This window comes from Heptranchias perlo, chromosome 8, assembly GCF_035084215.1.
Source record: "Heptranchias perlo isolate sHepPer1 chromosome 8, sHepPer1.hap1, whole genome shotgun sequence".
Lineage (NCBI taxonomy): Eukaryota > Metazoa > Chordata > Chondrichthyes > Hexanchiformes > Hexanchidae > Heptranchias > Heptranchias perlo.
Window position 1 is genome coordinate 60,661,515 of NC_090332.1, and position 27,598 is coordinate 60,689,112.

General features: G+C 43.0%; 1 protein-coding gene across 1 annotated transcript in view; it reads right to left on the bottom strand.

Annotated features, from left to right (window-relative positions):
* LOC137324636 (zinc finger protein 292-like) overlaps window positions 1-27,598 on the bottom strand; it is a 198,458-nt gene that overhangs the window by 106,239 nt on the left and 64,621 nt on the right. Inside the window, exon 2 of the mRNA XM_067989168.1 lies at window positions 19,771-19,925. Coding sequence (XP_067845269.1) covers window positions 19,771-19,925 — 155 coding nt within the window. The remainder of the gene's footprint in view (window positions 1-19,770; window positions 19,926-27,598) is intronic.

The window sequence follows — 27,598 nt, forward strand, 5'->3', positions numbered from 1 at the left end:
ATACATTGTGTCAATTACACAGACAGAGAGAAAGAGACCCCAATGGCAGAGAGAGAGAGAGAGAGAGAGAGAGAGAGTAAAAACAGATAACTTTTTTCCCCCTTTTGCTGGTGGGGTTACGTGTAGCGTGACATGAACCCAAGATCCCGGTTGAGGCCGTCCTCATGGGTGCGGAACTTGGCTATCAACTTCTGCTCGACGATTTTGCGTTGTCGTGTGTCTCGAAGGCCGCCTTGGAGAACGCTTACCCGAAGATCGGTGGCTGAATGTCCTCGACTGCTAAAAAGTGTTCCCCAGCTGGGAGGGAACCCTCCTGTCTGGCGATTGTTGTGCGGTGTCAGTTCATCCGTTGTCGCAGTGTCTGCATGGTCTCGCCAATGTACCATGCATCCTTTCCTGCAACGCATGAGGTAGACAACGTTGGCCGAGTCACAGGAGTATGAACCGTGCACCTGGTGGGTGGTGTCCTCTCGTGTGATGGTGGTATCCGTGTCGATGATCTGGCATGTCTTGCAGAGGTTGCCGTGGCAGGGTTGTGTGGTGTCGTGGACGCTGTTCTCCTGAAAGCTGGGTAATTTGCTGCGAACGATGGTCTGTTTGAGGTTGGGTGGCTGTTTGAAGGCGAGTAGTGGAGGCGTGGGGATGGCCTTAGCGAGGTGTTCGTCGTCATCGATGACATGTTGAAGGCTGCGGAGAACATGGCGTAGTTTCTCCGCTCCGGGGAAGTACTGGACGACGAAGGGTACTCTGTTGGTTGCGTCCCATGTTTGTCTTCTGAGGAGGTCTATGCGATTCTTCGCTGTGGCCCGTCGGAACTGTCGATCGACAAGTCGAGTGTCATATCCCGTTCTTACGAGGGCGTCTTTCAGCGTCTGTCGGTGTCCATCGCGTTCCTCCTCGTCTGAGCAGATCCTGTGTATTCGCAGGGCCTGTCCATAGGGGATGGCCTCTTTGAGGTTGTTGGGGTGGAAGCTGGAAAAGTGGAGCATCGTGAGGTTGTCCGTGGGCTTGCGGTAGAGTGAGGTGCTGAGGTGCCCATCTTTGATGGGGATTTGTGTGTCCAAGAAAGAAACCGATTCTGAGGAGTAGTCCATGGTGAGTTTGATGGTGGGATGGAACTTGTTGATGTTATCGTGTAGTCTCTTCAGTGATTCTTCGCCGTGGGTCCATAGGAAGAAAATGTCGTCTATGTATCTGGTGTATAGCGTTGGTTGGAGGTCCTGTGCAGTGAAGAAGTCATGCTCGAACTTGTGCATGAAAATGTTGGTATATTGGGGTGCGAATTTGGTCCCCATGGCTGTTCCGTGTGTTTGGGTAAAGAACTGGTTATCGAAGGTGAAGACATTGTGATCCAGGATGAAGCGGATGAGTTGTAGGATGGCATCTGGAGATTGGCTGTTGTTGGTGTTGAGTACTGAGGCTGTTGCAGCGATGCCGTCATCGTGGGGGATACTGGTGTAGAGTGCCGAGACGTTCATCGTGGTGAGAAGTGTTCCTGGTTCAACTGGTCCGTGGGTGCTGAGTTTTTGTAGGAAGTCTGTAGTGTCGTGACAGAAGCTGGGGGTTCCCTGCACGATGGGTTTCAGGATGCCCTCGACGTATCCAGAGAGGTTCTCACACAGGGTTCCGTTGCCTGATACGATAGGACGTCCGGGTGTGTTGGCTTTGTGTATCTTTGGGAGGCAGTAGAAGTCTCCCACGCGGGGAGTACGTGGGATGAGAGCACGTAGGATGCTTTGAAGGTCTGGATCGAAGGTCTTGATCAGTTTGTTGAGCTGGTGGGTGTGTTCTTTGGTCGGATCTGCGGGTAACTGTCTGTAGTGTTCCTGGTTGTCCAGTTGTGCTCGGGTGACATTCTGGACTGTCTTCTGAGTGCGGCTGATGAATTTGGCATTGACGCAACTCCTGACAGCTTGAGCATACATGTCAAGCTTAGGGCAGCGACCCTCCGGAGTCCAGTTTGACTCACTCTTCTTCGGTTGCTGGACCGCGGATCCCTCTGTCTGCTGTTCCGGATCGTTGATTGTCTCATTGGGTTCGCTGCTGAAATCTTGGGATTTGTGGAAGAATTCCCGGAGTCTCATTCTCCTGATGAATTCCTCTGTGTCCTGCTCTTGGTTTTCATGTAGGCAGTGTAGTTCCGTTGCCTCGTCTGTCAACCACAGGGAAGTCTATTTTTCCGACCACACCCTTCAACCAGACGAAATCGAAGTTCTCAGCCGAGGGCTCAATTTCTGCCCCACCACCAAAATGGACCCCTGAGACTCCGGGAATTCTTCCACAAATCCCAAGATTTCAGCAGCGAACCCAATGAGACAATCAACGATCCGGAACAGCAGACAGAGGGATCCGCGGTACAGCAACCGAAGAAGAAAGAGTCAAACTGGACTCCTCCGGAGGGTCGCTGCCCTAAGCTTGACATGTATGCTCAAGCTGTCAGGAGATGCGTCAATGCCAAATTCATCAGCCGCACTCACAAGGCAGTCCAGAATGTCACCCGAGCACAACGCAACGCCATCAACGCTCTCAAGACCAACCGCAACATCGTCATCAAACCAGCGGACAAAGGAGGAGCCATTGTCACACAGAACAGAACAGACTATTGCAAAGTTCATACTCCTGTGACTCGGCCAACGTTGTCTACCTCATACGTTGCAGGAAAGGATGCCCCGGAGCATGGTACATTGGTGAGGCCATGCAGACACTGCGACAACGGATGAACAGACACCGCGCAACAATCGCCAGACAGGAGGGTTCCCCCCCAGCCGGGGAACACTTTAGCAGTCAAGGACATTCAGCCACTGATCCTCGGGTAAGCGTTCTCCAAGGCGGCCTTCGAGACACACGACAATGCTAAATCGTCGAGCAGAAATTGATAGCCAAGTTCCGCACCCATGAGGACGGCCTCAACCAGGATCTTGGGTTCATGTCACGCTACACGTCACCCCACCAGCAAAAGGGGAAAAAAAGTTCTGTTTTTAATACTCTCTCTCTACCATTTGGGTCTCTTTCTCTCTGTCTGTGTAATTGACACAATGTATATTCAGTGTACTGGGACGTACTGTTCTCCATGACTGGCCTGTTTGAACACCAACGACACCTTTTGATTGGTGTGATGGTGTCCCAGCCTAATATAAGATATGCGATTTGAGAACCTTTCACTCATTCACCTGACGAAGGGGATAATCTCCGAAAGCTTGTGATTTTAAAATAAAATTGTTGGACTATAACCTGGTGTTGTAAGATTCCTTACATTCAACTATATCAAGTTATGGTTTCAGAATCTGCAAGAAGGGATTTGATATAGTTTCCAATACATTGGCACAAGTTTAAGGGAAATCAGTGCAATATCTGCGTTTCGGTTCTTGCACTTTGAAATTCAAATCTGATCTCCTTATAAGCTGCTCCAATCTCCTGTATACATCGTGGCACCTTATAGCTTCCATTCGCCACATAAGATTGTGTTTGGCACCTAAAAATATCAAGCTTTAGTAAGATATTAAAAAGGTGAAATTATATACTTCAGTACAACGAACTGAAAAAGCAGCACATCTTGTTCCACTTTGGTTTTAGTTTGCATTACTGACGTAGAAAAAGTAATTTGACTGGGTAACAGGATTAATAATAAAGCATACAAATTAAAAAACACATCTCTGCTTCAACTTGGGGTTTTCCAAATTAACACATCAGGGAAAGCGTGTGAATCCCCCACCTCAGTGGCCAGGTTTAAAGCAGCAGAGGGAGTGGGACCCAGAGAAAGCGCGGGAATCCCCCAAGTATAAAAGAGCAGTGAAAAGCACGAGAACTCCCCCTCCCCAAACGGCCGGGTATAAAGAAGCAGCGGAGAGCGCAGCCCAGAGAAATCATGGAAACCCCCCCAGCGTCCTGGTATAATGGAGCAGTGGAGAGAGAGAGCGAGCGCGTGGGAATCCCCCCCAGCGCCGAGTATAAAGCAGTGGCGAGCGAGAGACCGCGGCAGGAACACCCCCCACTCTGGTATACAGGTGTAGCGGAGAGAACACAGCGGGAATCCCCCCCCAGCGCCCGGTATAAAGGAGCAGTGGAGAGGGGGAGAGGTGGGAATCCCCCCGGGCCCCGGTATAAAGGAGCAGTGGAGAGGAGAGGGTTATCTACACACTGATTCAGGAGGAAGTCACACTCCTTACGCTAGATAGTAGCTTAGATTTGGTCAGTGGTCAGGGGCAGGTGGATGTGATTGTGGGTCAGGCAGGTATGGGGACCCAGGCTGCAGTGACGGAGAAGCCTCAGCCTTTGACTTTGTCCAACAGGCACGAGGTACTTGCTACCTGTGTGGATGAGAACAAAGACTGCAGGGAGGATGGGCAATTTGACCACGGCACCGTGGTACAGGAGGCCATTCAAGTCGGGGTTGGGGGGGGGGGGGGGAATAAAAAGGAATGTGGTAGTGGTAGGGTATAGTAGAGTCAGGGGGATAGATACTGTTCTCTGCAGCTGCAACCGGAAGTCCCGAACCCGGTGCCAGGGTTCAGGATATCTCCTCGCTGCTGAAGAACTTGGAGCATGAGGGGGAGGACCCAGTTGTCGTGGTTCATGTAGGAACAAACAACATTGTAGAATTAGGAATGAGGTCTGCTGATGGAATTTGAGGAGCTAGGGTCCAAATGAATGATCAGAACCTCAAAAGGTAATAATTTCTGGATTATTAACTGAGCCTCGTGCAAATTGGTATAGGGTCAAACAGATTAGATGGTTAAATGCATGGCTCAAAAAGAGTGCGTCGGAGACAGGGGTTTCAAGTATTGGTGAACTGGCACCAGTGCTGGAAAAGAGGGAGCTGTTCCGTTGTGATGGGCTCCACTTAAACTGGGACCAGTGTCATGGCGAATTGAATAATTGGGCAGTAGATATGGCTTTAAACTAAAAAGGTGGTGGTGGGGTGGGGGTGGGTGGAAGAGAGGGTTCAGGTAAGGGTAAATTTATAAATCTAAAGTGAAAAATCAAGGCCATAGAGCAGTGTACTGATTTCTGTAAAGATAAGCAGTGTGTGTCAGGAAGGTACAGAGTTTAACAGTAATAGTGCATCAGTGAATAAGGTCAAATCAAGGAAAAATAGTAAAAAGTTAAAATTAAAAAGATGTTCTATCTGAATGCACGAAGCATTCAGAACAGGATAGATGAATTAATGGTACAAATAGAGATAAATGGGTTAGAGACATGGTTGCAAGGTGACCAGGGTCAGGAACTAAATATTCCAGGGTACCTGACTTTTTAAAAAGTAGTCCGGGGGGTGGGGGGGGGGGGGGGGGGGAGGGGGAGGGAGAAAGAGGGGGAGGAGAAAAAGAGGGGTGTTGGGATAGCCCTGGTAATAAAGGATGACAAGAACAGTAGTGAGAAAAGATCTTGACTCGGAAGATCAGGACGTAGAATCAGTATGGATGGAGATAAGAAATAAGGGGCAGTAAACATTGGTGAGAGTAGTTTATAGGCCCCCTAACAGTAGTTATACTGTTGGACAGAGTATTAATCAAGAAATAAGAAGAGCCTATAACAAAGGTAATGCAATAGTCATGGGGGGGGGCTTGAATCTTCATATGGACTGGGCAAATTGGCAAAAGTAGTTTGGAGGGCGAGTTCATGGAATGCTTTCAAGACAGTTTCCTAGAACAATGAGTCATGGAACCAACCAGGGAACAGGCTATTTTCGATCTTGTCTTGCATTATGAGACAGTGTTAATTCGTAATCTCATAGTAAGGGATCCTCTGGGGAGAAGTGATCATAATATGATAGGATTTCATTGAGTTAGAGCGTGACATACTTAAGTCCGAAACTAGAGTCAAACTTAAACAAAGCCAATTACATAGGTATGAGGGGCGAATTGGCTAAGGTTGATTGGGAAATTAGATTAAAAGATTATGACTGACGATAAGCAATGGCGAACATTTAAAGAAATAATTCATAATTCTCAAATATACATTCCATTGAGGAATAAAAACTCCACAGGAAAAGTGATCCATCCGTGGCTAACTAAAGAAGTTAAGTATTAGATTAAAAGAGGCTTACAATGTTGCCAAGAGCAGTAAGCCTGAGGATTGGGCGAGTTTTAGAAAACAGCAAAGGATGACCGCAAAATTGATAAAAGAGGGAGAAAATAGAATGAGAATAAACTAGCAAGAAAAATAAAAACAGATTGTAAGAGCTTCTACAAGTGTGTAGAAAGGAAAAGAGCAGCAAAAGTAAACGTGGGTCCCTTAGAGGCTGAGACAGAAGAAATTGTAACGGGGAATAAGGAAATGTTAGAGACGTTAAACAAATATTTTGTATCTGTCTTCACAGTAGAAGACACAAAAAACAAACCAGAAATAGTGGGGAACCAAGAGTCTAATAAGAGTGAGGAACTTAAAGTAATTAATATTAAAGAAAAAGTATTGGAGAAATTAATGGAACTAAAAGCCGACAAATCCCCTTGACCTCATGGTCTGCATCCTAGGGTTCTAAAAGAGGTGGCTGCATTGGTTGTGATCTTCCAAAATTCCCTCGATTCTAGAACGGTCCCAGTGGATTGGAAGGTAGCAAATGTAACATCGCTATTCAAGGATTCGGGGGGGGGGGGGGGGGGGGGGGGCAGGAAAAGAAAACAGGGAACTACAGGCCAGCTAGCCTGACATCAGTCGTCGGGAAAATGCTGCAATCCATTATTAACGATGTGGAAATGGGACACTCAGAAAATCATATGATTAGGCTGAGTCAACACGGTTTTATGAAAGCTAAAATCGTGTTTGACAAATCTATTAGAGTTCTTTGAGGATGTAACTAGCAGGGTAGATAAAGGGGAACCAGTGGCTGTAGTATATTTGGATTTTCGAAAGGCATTCGATAAGGTACCACACAAAAGGCTGTTACACAAGATAAGGGCTCATTGGGTTGGGGGTAATATATTAACATGGATAGAGGATTGGTTAATTGACAGGTTGTAACTAGTGGGGTGCCGCAAGGATCAGTGCTTGGGCCTCAGCTATTTACAATATATATTAATGACTTGGATGAAGGGACCAAGTGTAATGAATCCAAGTTTGCTGACGATCCAAAGTAAGCTGTGAGGAGGACACAGAGGCTGCAAAGGGATATAGACGGGTTAAATGAGTGGGCAAGAAGGTGGCAGATGGAGTATAGTGGGGAAATGTGAGGTTATTCACTTTGGTAGGAAGAATAGAAAAACAGAATTTTTTTTTTTAAAAAAGGGTGAGAAACTATTAAATATTGATGTTCAGTGGGATTTGTGTGTCCCTGTACACAAAACACACAGTTAACATGCAGGTACAGCAAGCAGATAGGAAGGCAAATGGTACGTTGGCCTTTATTGCAAAGGGGTTGGAGTACAAGACTAAGGAAGTTGTGTTGCAATTGTACAAGGCTTTGGTGAGGCCACACCTGGAGTACTGTGAAAAATTTTGGTCTCCTTACCTAAGGAAGGATATACTTGCTTTAGAGACAGTGCAACAAAGGTTCACAAGATTCATCCCAGGAATCAGAGGGCTGTCCTATGAGGAGAGATGGAGTAGAATGGGCCTATACTCTCTGGAGTTTAGATGAATGAGAGGTGATCTCATTGAAACGTAACATTCCGAGAGGCTGTTTCCCCTGGCTGGAGAGTCTCCAGTCTCAGGATAAGGGGTCGGCCATTTAGGACTGAGATGAGGAGAAATTTCTTCACTCAGAAGATTGTGAATCTTTGGGATTCTTTACCCCAGAAGGCTGTCGATAATTATTTTTGTTTTTGTTATAAAATATATATACATAGATGAAAGTGGAGTTGAGGTCAAAGATCAGCCATGATCTTAATGAATGGCGCAGCAGGCTCGAGGGGCCGTATGGCCTACTCCTATTTCTTATCTTTCTAATCAAAAGGTTTTTTGTGCAACACGTTAACAAAAAAAACCTGCATAAATCACATCAGAAACTGTTAGTGCTTAAAATTATCTGGAACACTTTGCTACATGTGGTGAATAATAAACTGTGTCTATAATCAAACTGTATAGTTTCATTATAATTTGAATTTTAAACTAAAGCAAAAATTAAAAATACTGAAATGTTCATAGAAACATAGAAAATAGGAGCAGGAGTAGGCCATTTGGTCCTTCGAGCCTGCTCTGCCATTCAATATTTTGGCTGATCCTCTATCTCAATGCCATATTCCCGCTCTCTCCCCATACCCCTTGATGCCTTGTGTCTAATCAATTTATCTATCAATTTCCTTCTTAAATATATTCAGTGACTTGGCCTCCACAGCCTTCTGTAGTAGGGAATTCCACAGGTTCACCACCATCTGAGTGAAGAAACTTCTTCTCACCTCAGTCCGAAGTGTCCTACCACGTACCCTGAGACTGTGACCCCTCATTCTAGACCCCCTAGCCAGGGGAAACAACCTCCCTGCATCCAGTCTGTCAAGCCTTGTCAGTATTTTATATGTTTCAATGAGATCCACTCTCATTCTTCTAAATTCGAGTGAATACAGGCCGAGTCGACCCAATCTCTCCTCATACAACAGTCCTGCCATCCCAGGAATCAGTCTGGTGAACCTTCGCTGCACTCCCTCTATGGCAAGTTTATTCGTTCTTAGGTAAGGAGACCGAAACTGAACACAATACTCCAGGTGTGGTCTTACCAAGGCCCTGTATAACTGCAGTAAGACATCCTTGCTCCTGTACTCAAATCCTCTTGCAATGAAGGCAAACATACATTTTGCCTTCCTAACTGCTTGCTGCACCGGCATGTTTGCTTTCAGTGACTGGTGTACACAGACACCCAGGTCCCTTTGTACATCAATATTTCCCAATCTATCACCATTTAAATAATACTCTGCCTTTCTGTTTTTCCTTCCGAAGTGGATAACTTCACATTTATCCACATTATACTGCATCTGCCATGTATTTGCCCACACACTCAACTTGTCTAAATCGCCTTGAAGCCCCTTTGCATCCTCCTCACAACTCACGATCCCATCTAGTTTTGTGTCATCAGCGAACTTGGAAATATTACATTTGGTTCCCTCATCCAAATCATTGATGTATATCGTGAATAGCTGGGGCCCAAGCACTGATCCCTGCGGTACCCCACTAGTCGCTCCCTGCCACCCCAAAAAAGACCTATTTATTCCTACTCAGTTTCCTGTCTGTTAACCAATTTTCAATCCATGCCAGTATATTACCCCCAATCCCATGTGCTTTAATTTTGCACACTAACTTCTTATGTGGGACTTTATCAAAGGCCTACAGTTCTACTTGCTGCTACAATTAGAGTAACACTGCACTTGCTCTTTGCAATGGGTTTCTCAGGAACTTGAGCAAAGTTTAGAAAGAAGAAAAAAAATCAAATCAAATCCTGCCCCATATCTAATCTTTTGGAAAGCAAAAATCATTTTAACTACTAGCAGGCCTCCCTTTGTATTACTCACCGAGTCTGTCTTGTGACAGGAACATTATACCATTTAACACACATTTTTCCCAGTATTGTTCAGACAAAAGAAAAGTTTTTCTTGTAACTGTCCGCGCTTATTTACTCACTAGTATTTTGTCCCTCACTGTCTGTCTCCCATCTTTTTACATTCCGTCTCCCCCCTCCCCCACCCATTGCATGTCAACACAAACAAACCATTTGATCTAAAAATTCTGTGCCAAATGGTTCTTCTCCACTTAAGTCACATTTCTACCATCCTCTTTAATTCAATGATCTTAAGTTTGTGCCCTTTCATTAATGGCACACCAACCAGTGGAAACAATCCATCATTATTTACCTTATCAGAACCCCTTGATCTTGAAAACCTTTATTAAGTCACCCCTTAACCTTCCGAGTTTTAGTAGAAAAAAGGCCCAACTTCTTAAGTCTCCCTTTGTAACTAACTTCTCGTCCCTACTAACATTGTAGCAAATCTATGCTGCACTTTTCCATTTATTTTATATCTTTCCTGTAATGGGGTGCCCAACTCATGCATTCTTCTCCTTGTGGTGTCTGCAACTCAGTTTGTGTCCAACTCATATTCTCATTGCTTCCTTCACTCTAGTAAATCTTTCCTCCCCTTTGTTCTTTCTCTTTTCTGTATGGCCACAATGGTGTTTCTTAAATATGCTTTCACTGATGTATTCAGTATCTAGCTCTTATCTTTAACACATAAGGTACAAAGGCAAATGCTTGCAACACATACTGGGATTGGGTGGCAAGAGCTGTTGGAGTTGTTCTGCAACATGTGGGTGACAGAGCACTGGACAGCAAGCAGGTGGAGCTGGGAGAGTGAGCAGGTCATAGCCCTGAGAAGGGGATGGTGGTGGCCTATGAGGAAGGATATAAAATCTGGGCAACGGTAATGAATTGGGGGGGGGGGTCTCAGATCAGAGCACACATCTGGAGGTGGCAGGGAGCACTAGACTGTGCCTGGATGGATCCCAGAATAATAGTTCTAGGCACAGATGAGTCCACTGGATCAGTTGACAAAAAATTTCAGTGCCCAAAAAAGCTATTTTGAAACTGTGCTATTGGGATATTTAGTATATTTCATCACACCAGCTGCGTTTCAAAAAACTATTTTACATAGAATGTACAGCACAGAAACAGGCCATTCGGCCCAACTGGTCCATGCCAGTGTTTATGCTCCACATAGAATCATAGAAGTTACAACATGGAAACAGGCCCTTCAGCCCAACATGTCCATGTCGCCCAGTTTATACCACTAAGCTAGTCCCAATTGCCTGCACTTGGCCCATATCCCTCTGTACCCATCTTACCCATGTAACTGTCCAAATGCTTTTTAAAAGACAAAATTGTACCCGCCTCTACCACTGCCTCTGGCAGCTCGTTCCAGACACTCACCACCCTTTGAGTGAAAAAATTGCCCCTCTGGACCCTTTTGTATCTCTCCCCTCTCACCTTAAATCTATGCCCCCTCGTTATAGACTCCCCTACCTTTGGGGAGAGCCTCCTCCTCCCACCTCTCCATCTAATCTCATCAGCATAACCTTCTATTCCTTTCTCCCTCATGGGCTTATGTAGCTTCCCCTTAAATGCACCTGTGCTATTTGCCTCAACTACCCTTCTGGTAGCAAGTTTCACATTCTAACCACTCTCTGGGTAAAGACCTTTCTCCTGAATTCCCTATTGAATTTATTAGTGACTATCGTTATATTTATGGTTCCTAGTTTTGGTCTCCCCCACAAGCGGAAATATCTATATTCTATTCAGTTATAGAACATAAGTGAGGGGAATTACCAAAAACAAACTAAACTGCCTGTACAGCAATGTGCACAGCATCCAAAACAAAACGAGGGAACTGGAGGCAATAATTCACAGTGAGGAGCCAAATGTGGTAGAGATAACTGAAACATGGATACATAAAGAATAACAATGGCAGTTAAATATTGCAGGATATAATGTATTTAAAAAGGATAGGGAAGGAAGAAGGGAGGTGGGGTAGCTGTACTAATTAGAGACGACATAATGGCAATAGAAAAAAAAGGGACATAAGTAACATTAAGATAGAAACAGAATCCATATGGATTGAGACAAAGGATAAAAAGGGATCGATCACGTTAACAGGAATAGGTAGACAAATCTATAAAATGAGTTTAAAAAATTGAATATTCATGGGAGATTTCAACTACTACCAAATAAACTGGCAAGATGATGTAGGGAAAGGGGAAAAGGGAATGGAGTTTTTAAACAGTGTGTACAGGGCTCCTTTCTTACCCAGTATATGAGAAGTCCAACAGGAGAGGAATCACTGCTGGATCTCGTAACGGAAAATGAACCAGAGCAGATAAGAGAAGTAAGTGTAGGGGAACATCTAGGCAATAGCGATAACATATGTCTTTCTCAATCATTATTTTAAACTGTATGTAAGACAAAGACCAAAGACCAATAGATTGGGAATAAAGCTAATTTTGAGGGAATGAGAATGGAACTAGGGAAGGTAAACTGGAAAAAAAATTGACAGAAAGAGATAGAACAGTGGGAAATATTTAGTGATCAAGAGTCCAGGAGAAATATATTCCTCTAAAAAGAACAAACTAGCCGATAATGAAATGGATGAATAAAGAGATAAGGGTAAAATTGAAACTAAAGAAAAAGGCATACACTAAGTACATTGACAATAAGGGAGAGGATGACAAAAGGGAAGTAGTAAAAAGTTAGTAAAGAAGTCAAAAAAACAATTCGGAAAGCAAAGAGGAACTAAGAAATTAAATTATCAAGGAATATAAAAAAAAGTATTCTAAAGACACAAATAAAAGAAAAATCAGAATAGGAACAGGGCCACTAAGGAATGCACAAGATAAACTAACAGGTAATGACAGCAAAATGGCAGAAATATTGAATAGTTACTTTGCCTCAGTATTTACCAGGGAGACTAACAAGGTGGGTATGGCATTAGAAGAGATAAAAAAAGATAGACATTTAAGATAGAAAGAGAGGAGATAATTGATAAACTAATCAAACTTAGAAGGGATAAATTGCATCCCTGCATATTAAAATTGAGGGAAGAGATAGCAGAGGTATTATTACATGTATATAAAAATGTATTAGAATAGGGAATAGTGCTAGAAGACAGCTAATGTTATTCCTATATTTAAAAATGGCGATAGACCACTCAGCTTAACATCGGTGGTAGGAAAGATAATGGAATCTTTACTCAAAGATGTAATAGAAAAACATCTGGAGAAACAAAATATAATAAAGAATAGTCAGTATGGATTTTAGAAGGCAAAGTCATGCTTGATCAACCTTATTGGATTTTCAAAAGGCCTTTGATAAGGTACCACATTTTAGACTCATGACTAAGATCAGAGCATGGGGAGTCAGGGGACAGGTAGCAGAATGGATTGCAAGTTGGCTACAAAACAGGAGAACAGGAGTCAAGGATAGCGACTCAGACAGGCAAAAGGTGGGAAGTGGTGTTCCACAGGGTCAGTGCTGGGATCACAGTTGATCACAATTTACATAAATGAGTTCAGGAATCAGAAGTACAATTGCAAAATTTGTGGGCGACACCAAATTGGGGGTTGTAGTTAATACAAAGGAAGAAGGCGTCAAAATGCAAGAGGACATAAATAAACTTGCAGAATGGGCGTGTAATTGATTTAAATATAGATAAGTGTGAGGTGGTGCACTTTTGTAGGAAGAATAAGGAGGCCACATACTACTTGGATAATAAGAGTCTAAATGGCATAGAGGAGCAAAGGGATCTAGGGGCACAGATACACAAATCACTTAAAGTAGTGACAAAGTTTAATAAGGCCATAAAAAGGCAAATCAAGTACTGAGATTCATTTCTAGAGGGATTTTCTAGACAGTTGAAAAGCAGATATGCTAAACTTGTATAGAACCTTGGTTAGACCACACGGAGTACTGTCCACAGTTCTGGTCTCCATAGGACAGAGGCACTGGAGGGGGTGCAAAAAAGATTCACACGAATGATACCAGAACTGAGAGGATAACCTTATCAGGAAAGGCTGAACAGGCTGGGGCCCTTTTCTCTAGAAAAGTGAAGGCTGACAGGTGATCTGACAGAGGTCTTTAAGATAATGATAGGGGAGACACGGAGAAAATGTTTCCATTTGTGAGGGACTCCAAAAGTAGGTTATAAATATAAAATAAATCGCTAATAAATCCAATAGGGAATTCAGGAGAAACCTCTTTGCCCAAAGAGTGGTAAGAATGTGGAACATGTTACCACAAGGAGTAGTTGAGACAAATAGCATAGATGCATTTAGGGGAAGTTAGATAAGCACATGAGGGAGAAAAGAATAGAAGGGTATGCTGATAAGGTTAGACGAAGTAGGGAGGGAAAGAGGCTCATGTGCAGCATAAATGCCGGCATAGACCCGGTGGGCCATACGGCCTGCTTCTGTGCTGTAGTTTCCATGCAAGTCAATGTACCTTCTCCACGTCTACCTCATCAAATCCTTTCACGATCTTAAAAACCTCTATCAGGTCATCCCTCAGGTCTTGCTGTAATTATATAGGGCTCTGGTGAGACCACACCGAGTACTGTGTACAGTTTTGTTCTCCTTACCTAAGGAAGGGTATATTTGCCTTAGAGGCAGTGCCTGGGATGAGGGGGGTTGTCCTATGAGGCAAGATTGAGTAGAATGGACCTATAGTCTCTGGAGTTTAGAAGAATGAGGGATGATCTCATTGAACCATAAGATGCTGAGAGGGCTTGACAGGGTAGATGCTGAGAGCGTGTTTCCCCTGGCTGGAGAGTCTAGAACTAGGAGTCATAATCTCAAGATAAGGGGTCAGCCATTTAAGACTGAGTTGAGGAAAAATTCTTCACTCAAAGGGTTGTGAATCTTTGGAATTCTCTACCCCGTAGGGCTGTGGATGCTCAGTCATTGTGTATATTCAAGACTGAGATCGATGGATATTTGGAGAATCAAGGGATATGTAGATAGGGCTGGAAAGTGGAGTTGAGGTAGATGATCAGCCACGATCTTATTGAATGGTGGAACAGGCTCGAGGGGGCATATGGCCTACTCCTGATCTTATTTCTTATATTCTTCTCTTTTCTGAAGCAAAAGCCCCAAGCTTGTTCAACCTTTCCTGATAAGTGTCTGGAACGAGCTGCCAGAGGCAGTAGTAGAGGCGGGTACAATTTTGTCTTTTAAAAAGCATTTGGACAGTTACATGGGTAAGATGGGTATAGAGGGATATGGGCCAAGTGCAGGCAATTGGGACTAGCTTAGTGGTATAAACTGGGCGACATGGACATGTTGGGCCGAAGGGCCTGTTTCCATGTTGTAAACTTCTATGATTCTATGATTCTAAGTATAACCTCTCAGTTCTGGTATCATCCTAGTAAATCTTTTTTGCACCTCCTCCTGTGCCTCTTATAATATGGAGACTAGATTCAAAACAATATTTAACGAACCAAGCAATTAGTCAAAAGTTCAAGCTGATTTTTTTCCAACAGTGTTTTGCCCATACAGTGAGAATTTGCACATAATTGGTGTAAATATAAGGCAACATTTCTCAAATACTGTGTGCAATTAGATACCTATCCATGCCAGTGAAATTAAGTGATACTGTGTGAGATGGCCCAAACTGCAACACTCTCATCCCCAGAAAAGTATGCACAGAAACCAGAACTTTAAGAGCATAATAAGATTTTTTTTTAAAATCTGACTTTTCAGAGGCAAATCAAAACAGCGACATATAGCTTAAAGTCAGAAGTTAAATCAGGGAGGGGAGGAGTGACAAGCTGAAAAAAGCAACCACTTCTTAAAGCACAACCACCTTTGCCAACATTTGACTTTTACATATTTTCATCTAATTTGGATACACTGTGCCTTGGTGTTAACCCGTGGCCTCCTGTGTGTTCATATGCAATGATGGCAAGCTAAAAAGTTAAAGACAAAAGCTTCTCTGCATTTTTACAATTTGACACTTTGAAATTCTTTACACTTTCTCCACCGTTGACATCTTTTGTATTTAGAAAGCTACTACAAATATTGTATGTATAAACTTCATGTACAAATAGAAGTGTCAATTTCCTTTGAGTCTGAACACAAGGTCCATCTTTTTAAAAAAAAGGTGAAAAGGGAAAATACATCTGCAAGAAATCTCTGTTTAAATTACCTAGTTTTACATTTCATATTTTTTCACTTAAAAAGGTAAACATACTATTATTCAATCCTTGTTATGCAGTAATTAACTAACCAAACAATTCTGTACAATAGATTTTCCTTTACAGCTGTGTTTAATAAAGTCAAATTTTATAACTTGTGTTGTTGCTTTGAAAAAGATCCAGGCCATGTTGGAACAATCGAGACGGTGCTTTCAAAATCATTCAGGCTGTTGAGTAACGGTTTTTTAAAATTGAATTAACATTCCATGCTTCAATAGGCTAAACTGAGGATTGGTCTGCATTGCAGCATTACAGATACACATAAAAGCAAATTTAATAGCTAATAGGAAATAAAAGCATTGGCAAATAGTGGGCTGGAAGGTACAAACCAGCATTTAGGATAAAAGGAGATAATGAAACAATAGTGATGATTACCATTAAAAGCAGCTCATTTGTAACAGTATTATCTTGCCATTTGCAATCTGGTAAACAACTTGCCAACAGTTCAACAAAAAGAGCAGACATACAACATGCATTTATGTAGTAAACTGTCCCAAGGTGCTTCACAGGAGCATTATCAAACAAAATTTGACACGGAACTACAAAGATACTAGAACAGGTGACCAAAAGCTGGGTCAAAGAGGTAGGTTTTACGGAGCATCTTAAAGAAGAGGTGGAGAGATTTAGGGAGGGAATTCCAGAGCTTAGGGCCTAGGCAGCTGAAGGCATTAAAATCAGGGATATGCAAGAGGCAAGAATTGGAGAGTACAGAGATCTGGGAGGGTTGTAGGGCTGGAGGAGGTTACAGAGATAGGGAGGGGTGAGGCCATAGAGAGATTTGAAAACAAGGATGAGTATTTTAAAATCAAGGCGTTCCCGGAACGGGAGCCAATCTAGGTCAGTGATCACAGGGGTGATAGGTGAACGGGACTTGGTGCGAGTTAGGATAAGCAGAGTTTTGGATGAGCTCAAGTTTATGGAGGGAGGAAGATGGGAGGCCAGCCAGGAAAGCATTGGAATAGTTGAGTCTAGAGGTAACAAAGGCATGGGTGAGTGTTTCAGCAACAGATGAGCTGAGGCAGGGGCGGCGACGGGTGATGTTACGGAGGTGGAAGTAGGTGGTCTTGGTGATGGAGTGGATATGTGGTCGGAAACTCATCTCGGTCATTTAGGACGGCAAGGTTGTGAACAGTCTGGTTCAACCTCAGACAGTGGCCAGGGAGAGGGATGGAGTCGGTGGCTAGGGAACAGAGTTTGGGGCAGGGACCAAAGACAACAGCTTCTGTCTTCCCAATATTTAGTTGGAGGAAATTTTTGTCTGTCAGACAAGCAGTGTGACAAATGAGAAACAGTGGCAGGGTCGAGAGAGTTGGTGGTGAGGCAGAGCTGGGTGTCATCACTGTACATTTGGAATTTGACGTGTTTTTGAATGATGTCTCTGAGGGGCAGCATGTGGATCAGAAATAGGAAGGGGCTCCAAGGGTTGATCCCTGGGGGACTTGAGGTAACGGTGCGGAAGCGGGAAGAGAAGCCTTTCAGGTGATTCTCTGGCTACGATTGGATAGAAAAGAATGGAACCAGGCAAGCGCAGTCCTACTCAGCTGGACGACAGAGGAGAGGCGCTGGAGGAGGATGGTGTGGTCAACCATGTCAAAGGCTACAGTCAGGTCGAGAAGGATGAGGAGTCACATAGGATGCCCTTTGGTGACTTTGGTAAGGGCCATTTCAGTGATGCGGCACGGTCGGAAACCTGATTGGAGGGATTCAAATGTGGAGTCGCGGGAAAGATGGGCATGGATTTGGGAGGTGACAACACGCTCAAGGACTGGAGAGGAAAGGGAGGTTGGAGTTGGGGCTAGTTTGCAAGGACAGAGGGGTCAAGGGTGGGTTTTTTCAGGAGGGGGGTGATGATGGCAGATTTGAAGGGGAGGGGGACAGTACCTGAGAGGGAAACAGTTAACAATATCAGCTAACATGGGGGCCAGGATGGGAAGTTGGGTGGTCAGCAGTTTAGTATGAATACGGTTGAGGGAGCAGGAGGTCAGTCTCATGGTCAAGATGAGCTCGGAGAGGGCATGAGGAGAGATAGGGGAGAAACTAGTGAAAGATGAGAGCTCAGGGCTAGAGCAGGGGGGAACCTTAGGGGAAGTTTGGCTTGGTGGCCTAGGGGAAGGGAGGGAAGCGGCAGAGGCAGCTGAACGGATGGTCTCAATCTTAGTAACAAAGACGTCCATGAGCTCCTTGCTCTTTTCGTTGGAGGTGAGGGTGGAGGGGGCAGGGGTTTAACAAAACGGTTTGTCGTGGAGAAAAAAAGCTGGGGCTTAACTTTGCATTCCAGGATCCTGGAACGGTGAGCAGAGGACAGCAGGACCCGATACGGCTTTATGTTATCCAGCCAGATCTGGCGATGAATGGCTGAACCAGTTGTCTGCTATAAACGGTTCAAGTCTGCATCCTTTGGATTTAAGGGAACGGAGATGAGGGCCATACCTGGGGGAACAACTAGGGTGAGAGTGCAATGGTTTCAATGGGGACAAGGGCATCAAAGGTGAAGGCGAGGGTGTGATTGAGCAGATTGGTAGCCGCACAAATGTTGTGGTGAATGGAGGGCCAAAGGCTCGATAGTTGGGAATTTGAAAGTGCAGTTGTAAGTGACTTGGGGGGGGAAAAAAAAAGTTTTTTCCAGGGGCTTTTTCCAAACATACTACAGAATTACAACAAAAAAAAAGCCTTGCTATTATTTAAATATCTATTCTAGGCCAATGTCATTTTTACCTGAACCATTTGACAGGGGGGAAAAAAAACAAAGAAAGCAACAATTTAAGTGGATTTTGACTTTAAATTCTAATGGGAGTGTGTAGTCTGGCTATCTTTGCATAGCAGCCAAGCTGAACTGAACAGATTGCATTGCACATGCCTATCCACCTTTAGTTTGACCCAGCTTTCAAGTTGGCACTTGAAAGTCACAATTGTAATCCACAAAAAAAAGCATGCTGGGATCACAGAGCAGGTCAGTCAGTAAAAAGCCAAGTTAATCTTTCTAGTATAATCCTTTGTTCAGCTCTGATGAAGGGTTATGCCCGAAACATTTTTTCTGTTAGATACTGACCAGTGTGCAGTGCATTTCCAGCATTTTTTGTTTTCATTTCAGATTTTCAGAGTTTGCAGTTCCCCCCAACCCTCTATTTGTGATCCTGTGGGGTCTGCTGTTCCATCTGGCCTGGAAACAGATGCAGCCAATGGGTTATGGGCTGAATTATCCCCAGCCTTATTTTGATCAACACTCTAGTGGATCTCTCGTGGCAATGCTCATGGTGAGTCAGAAGATATCGTTGAAGTTTGAGAATGATCTGGTGAGACACAGTGAAGTGGATAGTGAAATGTTTTCTGATTTGGCTCTGTCAGAATGAATTTGAAAAAGCTTAACAGATTGAATTGTGCTGCGGACATATTTAACGCTTGATGTGCATTGTATGCAAGACTTGAGACTCAAGACATTAGATATTAAATATCAGGTCAGTCTGCTCTTGGGATTACTTTTTTTTTTAAACATAAAAAAATTTCAGTGGATGGAATCTATTTTTGTAATTCTGACACCATTGTCCAAATAAAAAGTTGGGGATAAGAAAACAACTGAAAATCAAATAACAAACAGAAATTGTTGGCATTACACAGCAATTCCATCAACATCTGTAAAGAGAAAAAGATTAAACATTTCAGGAAAGGTCTAAAGCCAAAACTTTAATCTAGCCTTTCTCTTTACAGATTCTAACCAATTGGCTTTGTATGTGCAGTATTTTGTTTTATTGCCAATTAAAAATAGCTTTACAAAAAGTTTTTAACATTTAGAATAACTGAGGAATGATAGAGTATGAAAGAGTTGGCTTATATCTAGAAGCAAGTCACTTGTTAACACTCCAAGCTCATGGAGCAAGATTGTAACACCATCCGGTGACTATTTTGCATATCCCCATTCCCTAATACCCTAGTTCACTAATTATTTTTTAAATTAGATCTCATGGATCCAACTGTTTCAAATGTATAAAATGTTCTCCATAATGTATAAAATTTCAGTTGTGAGACTTTCTGCCTAAATATCACACACAGAAATGCAACAGTCACCCACAGATTATATAACTGGTTTCCTGTATAGAATTAAGTTGCTGGTAGTACTTACAATGCTAGTCGGTCAAGTACAAAACATACATTCTCACACTCGGCAGTGAGGCAAGGCCGTGCTTTGGAATAACTCTGTATGGCCACAGTGTACACTTCCAACAAAGGCAAAGGATCTTCAGAGATTTTCCACTTCCCAGCATACTGTACGAGTGTCTGTAATGAAAGGTGAAAATTTCAATGTTTCTAAGTCATGATACACAAAGTTTATTTATAATCATGCACAACATCAGTTGTTACACTTCAGGCATTTCAAACATTTACTCATTCAAAATGTCTGCTGAATTTCCACAAGCAGATTGCAACCCTTTATGATACAAAATCTTTATCTTTTACTTTTTGAGCTCTCAGGAGACAACACTGTCTGTGCCTAACAATTGAATGCCTGAACTAAATTGTGCACTGGGAATTACACCGGATTGCTATTGTGTCTTCAATTTACTGGGCTACTGAAAATATGTTAAATAAACAGCTTTGCACAGACAACAAACATCAATTTTATTTATACAATTCATAGCAAAATTAGGCATATGTTATGACACAAACCTGTAGAAAAATGTCTCCGAAAACATAATCCATAAGCAGTTAATTTACCCTTTTCAAGTCTCTTCCTTGAATCAGATGAGCAAATAATTCAACAACTTGTATTTATATAGTGCCTTTAACATAGTAAAACGACCGAAGGTGTTTAATCATGACGGTAATCAGACAAAGAAAGACATTAGGACAGGTGACCAAAAGCATGGTCAGAGGTACGTTTTAAGGGATGTCTTGGGTGGGGGGGGGGGGGGGGGTGGTGAAAGAGAGGAAAAGAGTGAAGAGGCAGAGAGGCTTGGGAAGATAATTCCAGAGCTTAGGGCCTAGATGGCTGAAGCACGGACACCAAAAGTGGGGGATGCGCAAGAAGCCAGAGTTGGAGGAACGCGGAGTTCATGGAGGGTTGTAGAGCTGGAGAAGGTTACAGAGATAGGGTAGGGTGAGGCCATGGAGTGATTTGAACACAAGGATGAGAATGGACCGGGTGCCAATGAAGGTCAGCTAGCACAGTGGTGATGGGTGAACAGGACTTGGTGTGAGTCAGAATACGGGCAGCAGAGTTTTGGATGAGCTCAAGGTTATGGGAGATCGGCTGGAAGAGCATTGGAAGAATCAAGCCTGGAGGTAAGAAAAGAATGGATGAGGGTTTTAGCAACAGATGGGCTGAGGCATGAGCGATATTACAAAGGTGAAAGTTGGCGATCTTAGTGATGGAGAGGATATGGGGTTGGAAACTCAGCTCAGGGTCAAACAGGATGCTGAGGTTGCAACAGTCTGGTTCAGCCTGAGACAGTGGCCAGGGAGGGGGATGGAATCGGTGGCTAGGAAACAGAGTTTGCAGCAGGGGCGCAAGACATTGCTTTCTCTTCTTGTACAGCCCAAGGCAAAAACGTTCACTTGAAATATGCAAACCAAATGCTCAGAGCTGTTCGATTGGAACAACCTTCAGAAATCCAATAAGAACTGAACACAGAAAGAATCACTTGTTTAAAATCATTAATTCCTTAAGATAAGGCTATCAAGTATGATCAAAATGAATTTTCACAGGTGACAATAGCACAGATTCTATTAATATTCCTCTAAGATTAGTCTACAATATCACGAATACTTATGGGAAGGTGCACACTATGGTCTCCAGTCTTAGCTTTTTCAACACTTCAATATCTACCGCTGGAGGATTCCAACATTTGATAAAAATAGTAATTCTGACTTTGTATAATTCAAATAATAAGGATTAAAAGGAAAAAAAGAAAAAACAATTCATACAGTAGCTTACCACACAGATGCAGTACATTGTACAATTACTGTTACGTGGGCAAAAGCAGCCGTCATTTTGCACGGAATATTGTTCTGGTAAGGACGTACTGGGCTCAGTGGACTTTTGAGGCTCAAGAATCCAATTTGCAATGTCTCCCCAAAAGGTGCACATTGAGACCACAGGCAGGAATAAGAGAAGACTGGGTAGGTTCATGCAAAGAAATGGTAAAAAGGCAGCTTTTTGAGAAGGGTATATTAACCCTCTGTGAATGGATTTCAGTTCTCTTACTGCATCATTTACTATCTTGCCCATATTTTTGCTTCTGTTGAGTTTTATTTTGGAGTAAATTTGCGAAGTACAGTAGCCTGTGCAGAGTGGTTTAACGGTGTGTTATCTTTTGTCCAAATTGATGGGTGATGTCGTGGGCATTCTATGCAATTTCCAATCAGCAATTTACTGCAATCAAGGTTAATTGTTAGACCAGGGGCAAGCTAACTCAGTGCTACATAGAACAAAGACATAGGCTTAAGTTTGTAAGAAACCTGATCTGCTTACAGAGGTCATCAAACCACTTCAGAAAAAGCCTGCACTGTAACAGCTTACATTCAAGTCCACAATAAAGTAAAATGCACAATGCAGCTCATAACAGATGCATTGCTGTAGGGCGATAGAGTCCCTAAGCATCCATTTTAGATTTAATAAAGCTAGTAGAATCCATTATAGAGCTAATTACCATAGCCCTAATCATAGACACAAACCTAGTACAATTACAAATTTATGTATTACTGCATACATTTGCAGATTTTAAAACATTTTATAGTTATTTTATGATCTCCTGGACCCAGTATGCAGACTGCATTTTGTAGCTTTAAATTGACAGTATTATCCTTGTTTGAATCTACACAATATCCAACATTACAATGCTAACAACATTGTTTAAGATAAAGAAATGGGAAGCATGCCGAAGTGAATTTAAAGTGATGGCTTTCATTTGACATTTAAACTATGGCCAAATATCACATAGCACATTTGGGGTGGGGTGGAGGTGGCACTGAAAAGGGGGAAAAAAAGGGAGATGTACAGAACAATTTGGGTCAATATCCAACAAGACAGTTAAGATGCACTATTTGCACTTGTAGTTTTGTAGGAAAATGTCTAGTTTGAGAAAATGAAGAATGAAAGTGAAATTTTTCTTCCCCAACTACATGGAATATTTCAGTAGCAATTCAGCTAACAATATACCTTTTGAACATTTAACATCGATTTGATCCTGCACAAAAACATTTGAATAGCAAAGTGGGAACACCTGCACAGTCATTTATTTTTTTGAGTGTCATGCATTTACTTGGGCATGACACTCAAGTCTTTTATTTAAAAAGGACACAAATACCAATTGCAGTGTACAGTAGTGTAGTGGTTATGTCACTGGACCGGTAATCCAGAGGCCTGAATTCATAATCCAGCAAATGAGAGTTCAAATCTCACCATCAGTTCCTGAATCTGAACTTAGTTTAAAAAGAGAGTGACCATGAAGCTGACAGATAGTCGTAAAAGCTCAACTGGTTCACTAATGTCCTTTCGGGAAGGAAACCAGTCAGTCAGTCATTCTTACGCGATCTGGCCTTTTTGTGGCTCCTGTCCCACACCAACATGGCGTACTCTTAAAAGAAAAAAAAGACTTGCATTTATATTAAATGTTTTGTGACCTCATAACGCCCCAAAGCACTTTACAGCTAATTTGAGCACAGCAAGCTTCCACTAATGGCAATGAGATAAGGACCAGACAATGGTGTCATCGATATGAAGAAGGGTATGCTGATAGGGTGAGAAGTAGGGAGGGAGCAGGCTGATGTGGAGCATAAACACATCCATAGACCAGTTGGTCCGAATAGCCTGTTTCTGTGCTGTAGTTTCAGTGTAACTCCCCTGCTCTTCTTCAAATAGTGCCGTGGGATCTTTTACGTCCACCCGAGGGGTAGACGGGGCTTCAGTTTAACAACTCATCTGAAAGATGAGACGGAGTGCTGCACTCCATCAGTATTACACACAAGTGCCAATCCAGATTATGTGCACAAGTCTCTGGAATGGGGCTTGAACCCACAACCTTCTGACTCAGAGGCACTGAGCAACTAGGGATGGGCAATATAGAAACATAGAAAAATTGACAGGGAGGCAGCCATTTGGCCCATCGTGTCTGTGCCGGTCAAAAAAGAGCTACCCAGCCAAATCCCACTTTCCAGCACTTGGTCCATATACTTGTAGGTTATGGCACTTCAAGTGCGCATCCAAGTACTTTTTAAAATGTGTTGAGGGCTTCTGCCCCTGCCACCCTTTCAGGCAGTGAGTTCCAGACCCCCACCACCCTCTGGGTGAAAAAATTTTCCCTCAGCTCTCCTCTAATCCTTCTACCAATTACTTTAAACAATGCCCCCTGGTTATTGACTTCTCTGCTAAGGGAAATAGATCCTTCCTGTCCTCTATCTAGTCCCGTCATAATTTTTTACACCTCAATTAAATCTCCCCTCAGCCTCCTCTGTTCCAAAGAAAACAACCCCAACCAATCCAATCTTTCCTCATAGCTAAAATTCTTGTAAATCTCCTCTGTACCCTCTCTGGTGCAATCACTTCTTTCCTGTAATGTGGTAACCAGAACTGTATGCAGTACTCCAGCTGTGGCCTAACTAGTATTTAATACAGTTCTAGCATAACCTCCCCGTTCTTATATTCTATGCCTTGGCTAATAAAGGAAAGTATGCCTTCTTAACCACCTTATCCACCTATCCTGCTACCTTCAGGGATCTGTGGACATGTACTCCAAGGTCCCTCTCTTCCTCTACAACTCTCAGCATCCTCCCATTTATTGTGTATTCGCTTGCCTTGTTTGCCCTCCCCATTACCTTACACTTCTCCGGACTGAATTCCAATTGCCACTTTTCTGCCCACCTGACCAGTCCATTGATATCTTCCTGCAGTCTACAGCTTTCCTCCTCACCATCAACCACACGGCAAATTTTTGTATCATCTGCAAACTTCTTGATCAAGCCCCTTACATTTAAGTCTGAATCATTAATATATACCACAAAAAGCAAGGGACCTAGTACTGAGCCCTGCGGAATCCCACTGGAAACAGTCTTCTAGTCACAAAAACACCCGTCGGCCATTACCCTTTGCTTCCTGCCACTGAGCCAATTTTGGATCCAACTAGCCACATTCCCTTGGATCCCATGGGCTTTTACTTTTTTGACCAGTCTGCTATGTGGGACCTTGTCAAAAGCCTTGCTAAAATCCATGTACATTATATCAAGCACACTACCCTCATCGACCCTCCTTGCTACCTCCTCAAAAAATTCAACCAAGTTAGTCAGACACGACCTTCCCTTAACAAATCCATGCTGACTGTCCTTGATTAATCCGTGCCTTTCTAAATGACGGTTTATACTGTCCTTCAGAATTGATTCCAATAGTTTGCCCATCACCGAGGTTAGACTGACTGGCCTGTAATTACTAGGTCTACCCTTTTCTCCCTTTTTAAACAACAGTACAATATTAGCAGTCCTCCAATCCTTCGGCACCACACCTGTAGCCAGGGAGGATCGGAAAACGATGGTCAGAGCCTATGGTATTTCCTCCCTTGCTTCTTTTAACAGCCTGGGATACATTTCATCCGGGCCTGGTGACTTATCTACTTTCAAAGATGTTAAACCCCTTAATACTTCCTCTCACTACGCTTATCCCATCCAAAATTCCACACTCCTCCTCCTGAACTACAATCTCTGCATCATCCCCCTCTTTTGTGAAGACGGACAGAAAGCATTCATTAAGAACCATACCCATATCTGCCCACCTGACCAGTCCATTGATATCTTCCTGCAGTCTACAGCTTTCCTCCTCACTATCAACCACACGGCAAATTTTTGTATCATCCACACGAGTTACCTTTTTGGTCTCTAATAGGCCCTCTTTCCTCAGTTATCCTCTTGCCCTTTTTGTATTTATAAAACATTTTTGGGTTTTCCTTAATTTTACTTGCCAGTACTTTTTCATGCTCTCTTTGCTTTCCTAATTTCCTATTTAATTTCACCCCTTCACATTCGATACTCCTCTAGCCTTTCTGCAGTATTGAGCTCATGGTGTCTGACATAAGCGTCCCTTTTTTGCCTGATCTTGCCCTGTATACTCCTAGTCATCCAGGGAGCGAGATTTGGCAGTCCCACCCTTTTTCTTTGTAGGAACATGTTTACTCTGAACCCCTTGAATGCCTCCCACTGCTCTGACACTGATTTACCTTCAAATAGCTGTTCCAGTCCACTTTTGCTAAATCACTTCTCAGCTTAGTAAAATTGGCCATTCCCCAATTTAGAACTTTTACTCTTATTCTATCTTTGTCCTTTAATAACCATGCTAAATTTAACCAAATTATGATGACTACCACCAAAATGTTTTCCCACTGATACTCCTTCCACTTGTCCAGCTTCATTCCCTAAAACTAAATCCAGAACTGCCCCCCTCCCCACTTCTTGTTGGGCTTGCTATGTACTGGCTAAAAAAGTTCTCCTGAATGCAATTTAAGAATTCTGTGCCCTCTACCTTTTACACTGATTAAATCCCAGTTAATATTAGGGTAGTTGAAATCCCCTACTATTACAGTCCTATTGTTCTTGCACTTCAGACATTTGCCTACATATTTGCTCTTCTATCTCCCTCTGACTGTTTGGGGGTCTATTATACACTCCCAGTGTGATTGCCTTTTCTTTCTTCTTTAGCTGAACCCACATGGCCTCATTTGATGATCCTTCTAACATATCATCCCTTCTCAGCCATAATTGTTTCTTCAATCAATATTGTCAACCCCCCCTCCTCCTTTTTTATCCCCCTCTCTCATCTGAAAACCCTGTAACCAGGAATGTTGAGCTGCCATTCCTGCCCCTGCTTAAGCCTGGTTCAGTAATAGCTAAGATATCATATTTGATCTATCTGTGCCCTCAGCTCATCTGCCTTATTCACTATACTGCATTGAGGTATATACCATTAAGCACTGCCAAACTCCTTTGTTGCGGTCTTGCTCTGCAAAGAATGAATAAAAATAGAACAAATCTCCACAAAAACTGGAAAGTGATTAATCTTAGCTGAACCAGACGCTCATTCATCGCTGCATCCAATGACTCAGCGCTCATGGCTTATTCTATCCTGTTCCCCAACCCGGCTCATATCTCATTCATCCTTCAGGTCCTACCTAAAACCAGAAGTCCCTCATAAAACAAGTGGTGGAATATTTGATTATAAAACTAGCAGGCCTCCCATGTCTTTGCTCTCAAAGCCCAGGATCTATTTTGGGACTCCTTCTAAAAAGCTTATTCTTCCCTATTGCTTCGCATGGTAGATATATAGTTCTTGTTGAGGGTGCTGTTGCTGTAGTATAGTCCAGGGAGGCTTTGCTCACTGTCAAGTCTCCAGCAACCAACCTCTGAACAGGTTATCATTTGCCTCTGCTCTGGGCCCGATTTACTGACTCTGTCTGCAATGCCTGTGGTCAGTAACAACGCAGCTCATCAACATCCCACTTAAGCCACAGCAACGACACTTGAGATATTACATCTCTGTAGTCACAAAATTTAGGATATGACATTCAATGCAAGACTTAATTGTAACAGATAGTGAATCTGCATATTGACAACACACACCTCATTCTGGTACTGAATCAGACCCGTCAGTTCCACCTTTTCTGCACTTAGACCTTCCTCATTATTTTGTGGTTCATGCCTAAATATGTTCGAGTAATCTCTTGTGATGTTGCTTACAGGTAGTCCCTAATTTTTTTTCAACACTATCAGTAATTTGTGAATTTCCTGTCTGGTTGCCATGGTATACTTTGGGTATTGGCTATCCTCCTTGGCTCAATGGTAGCAATCATACCGCAGAGTCAAAAGGACATGTGCTCAAACCCCACTTGAGACTTGTGCACATATCTAGGCTGACTGAGGGAACGCTGCACTGTTGGAGATGCTTGTCGGATGAGACATGAGACGCAGTCTTG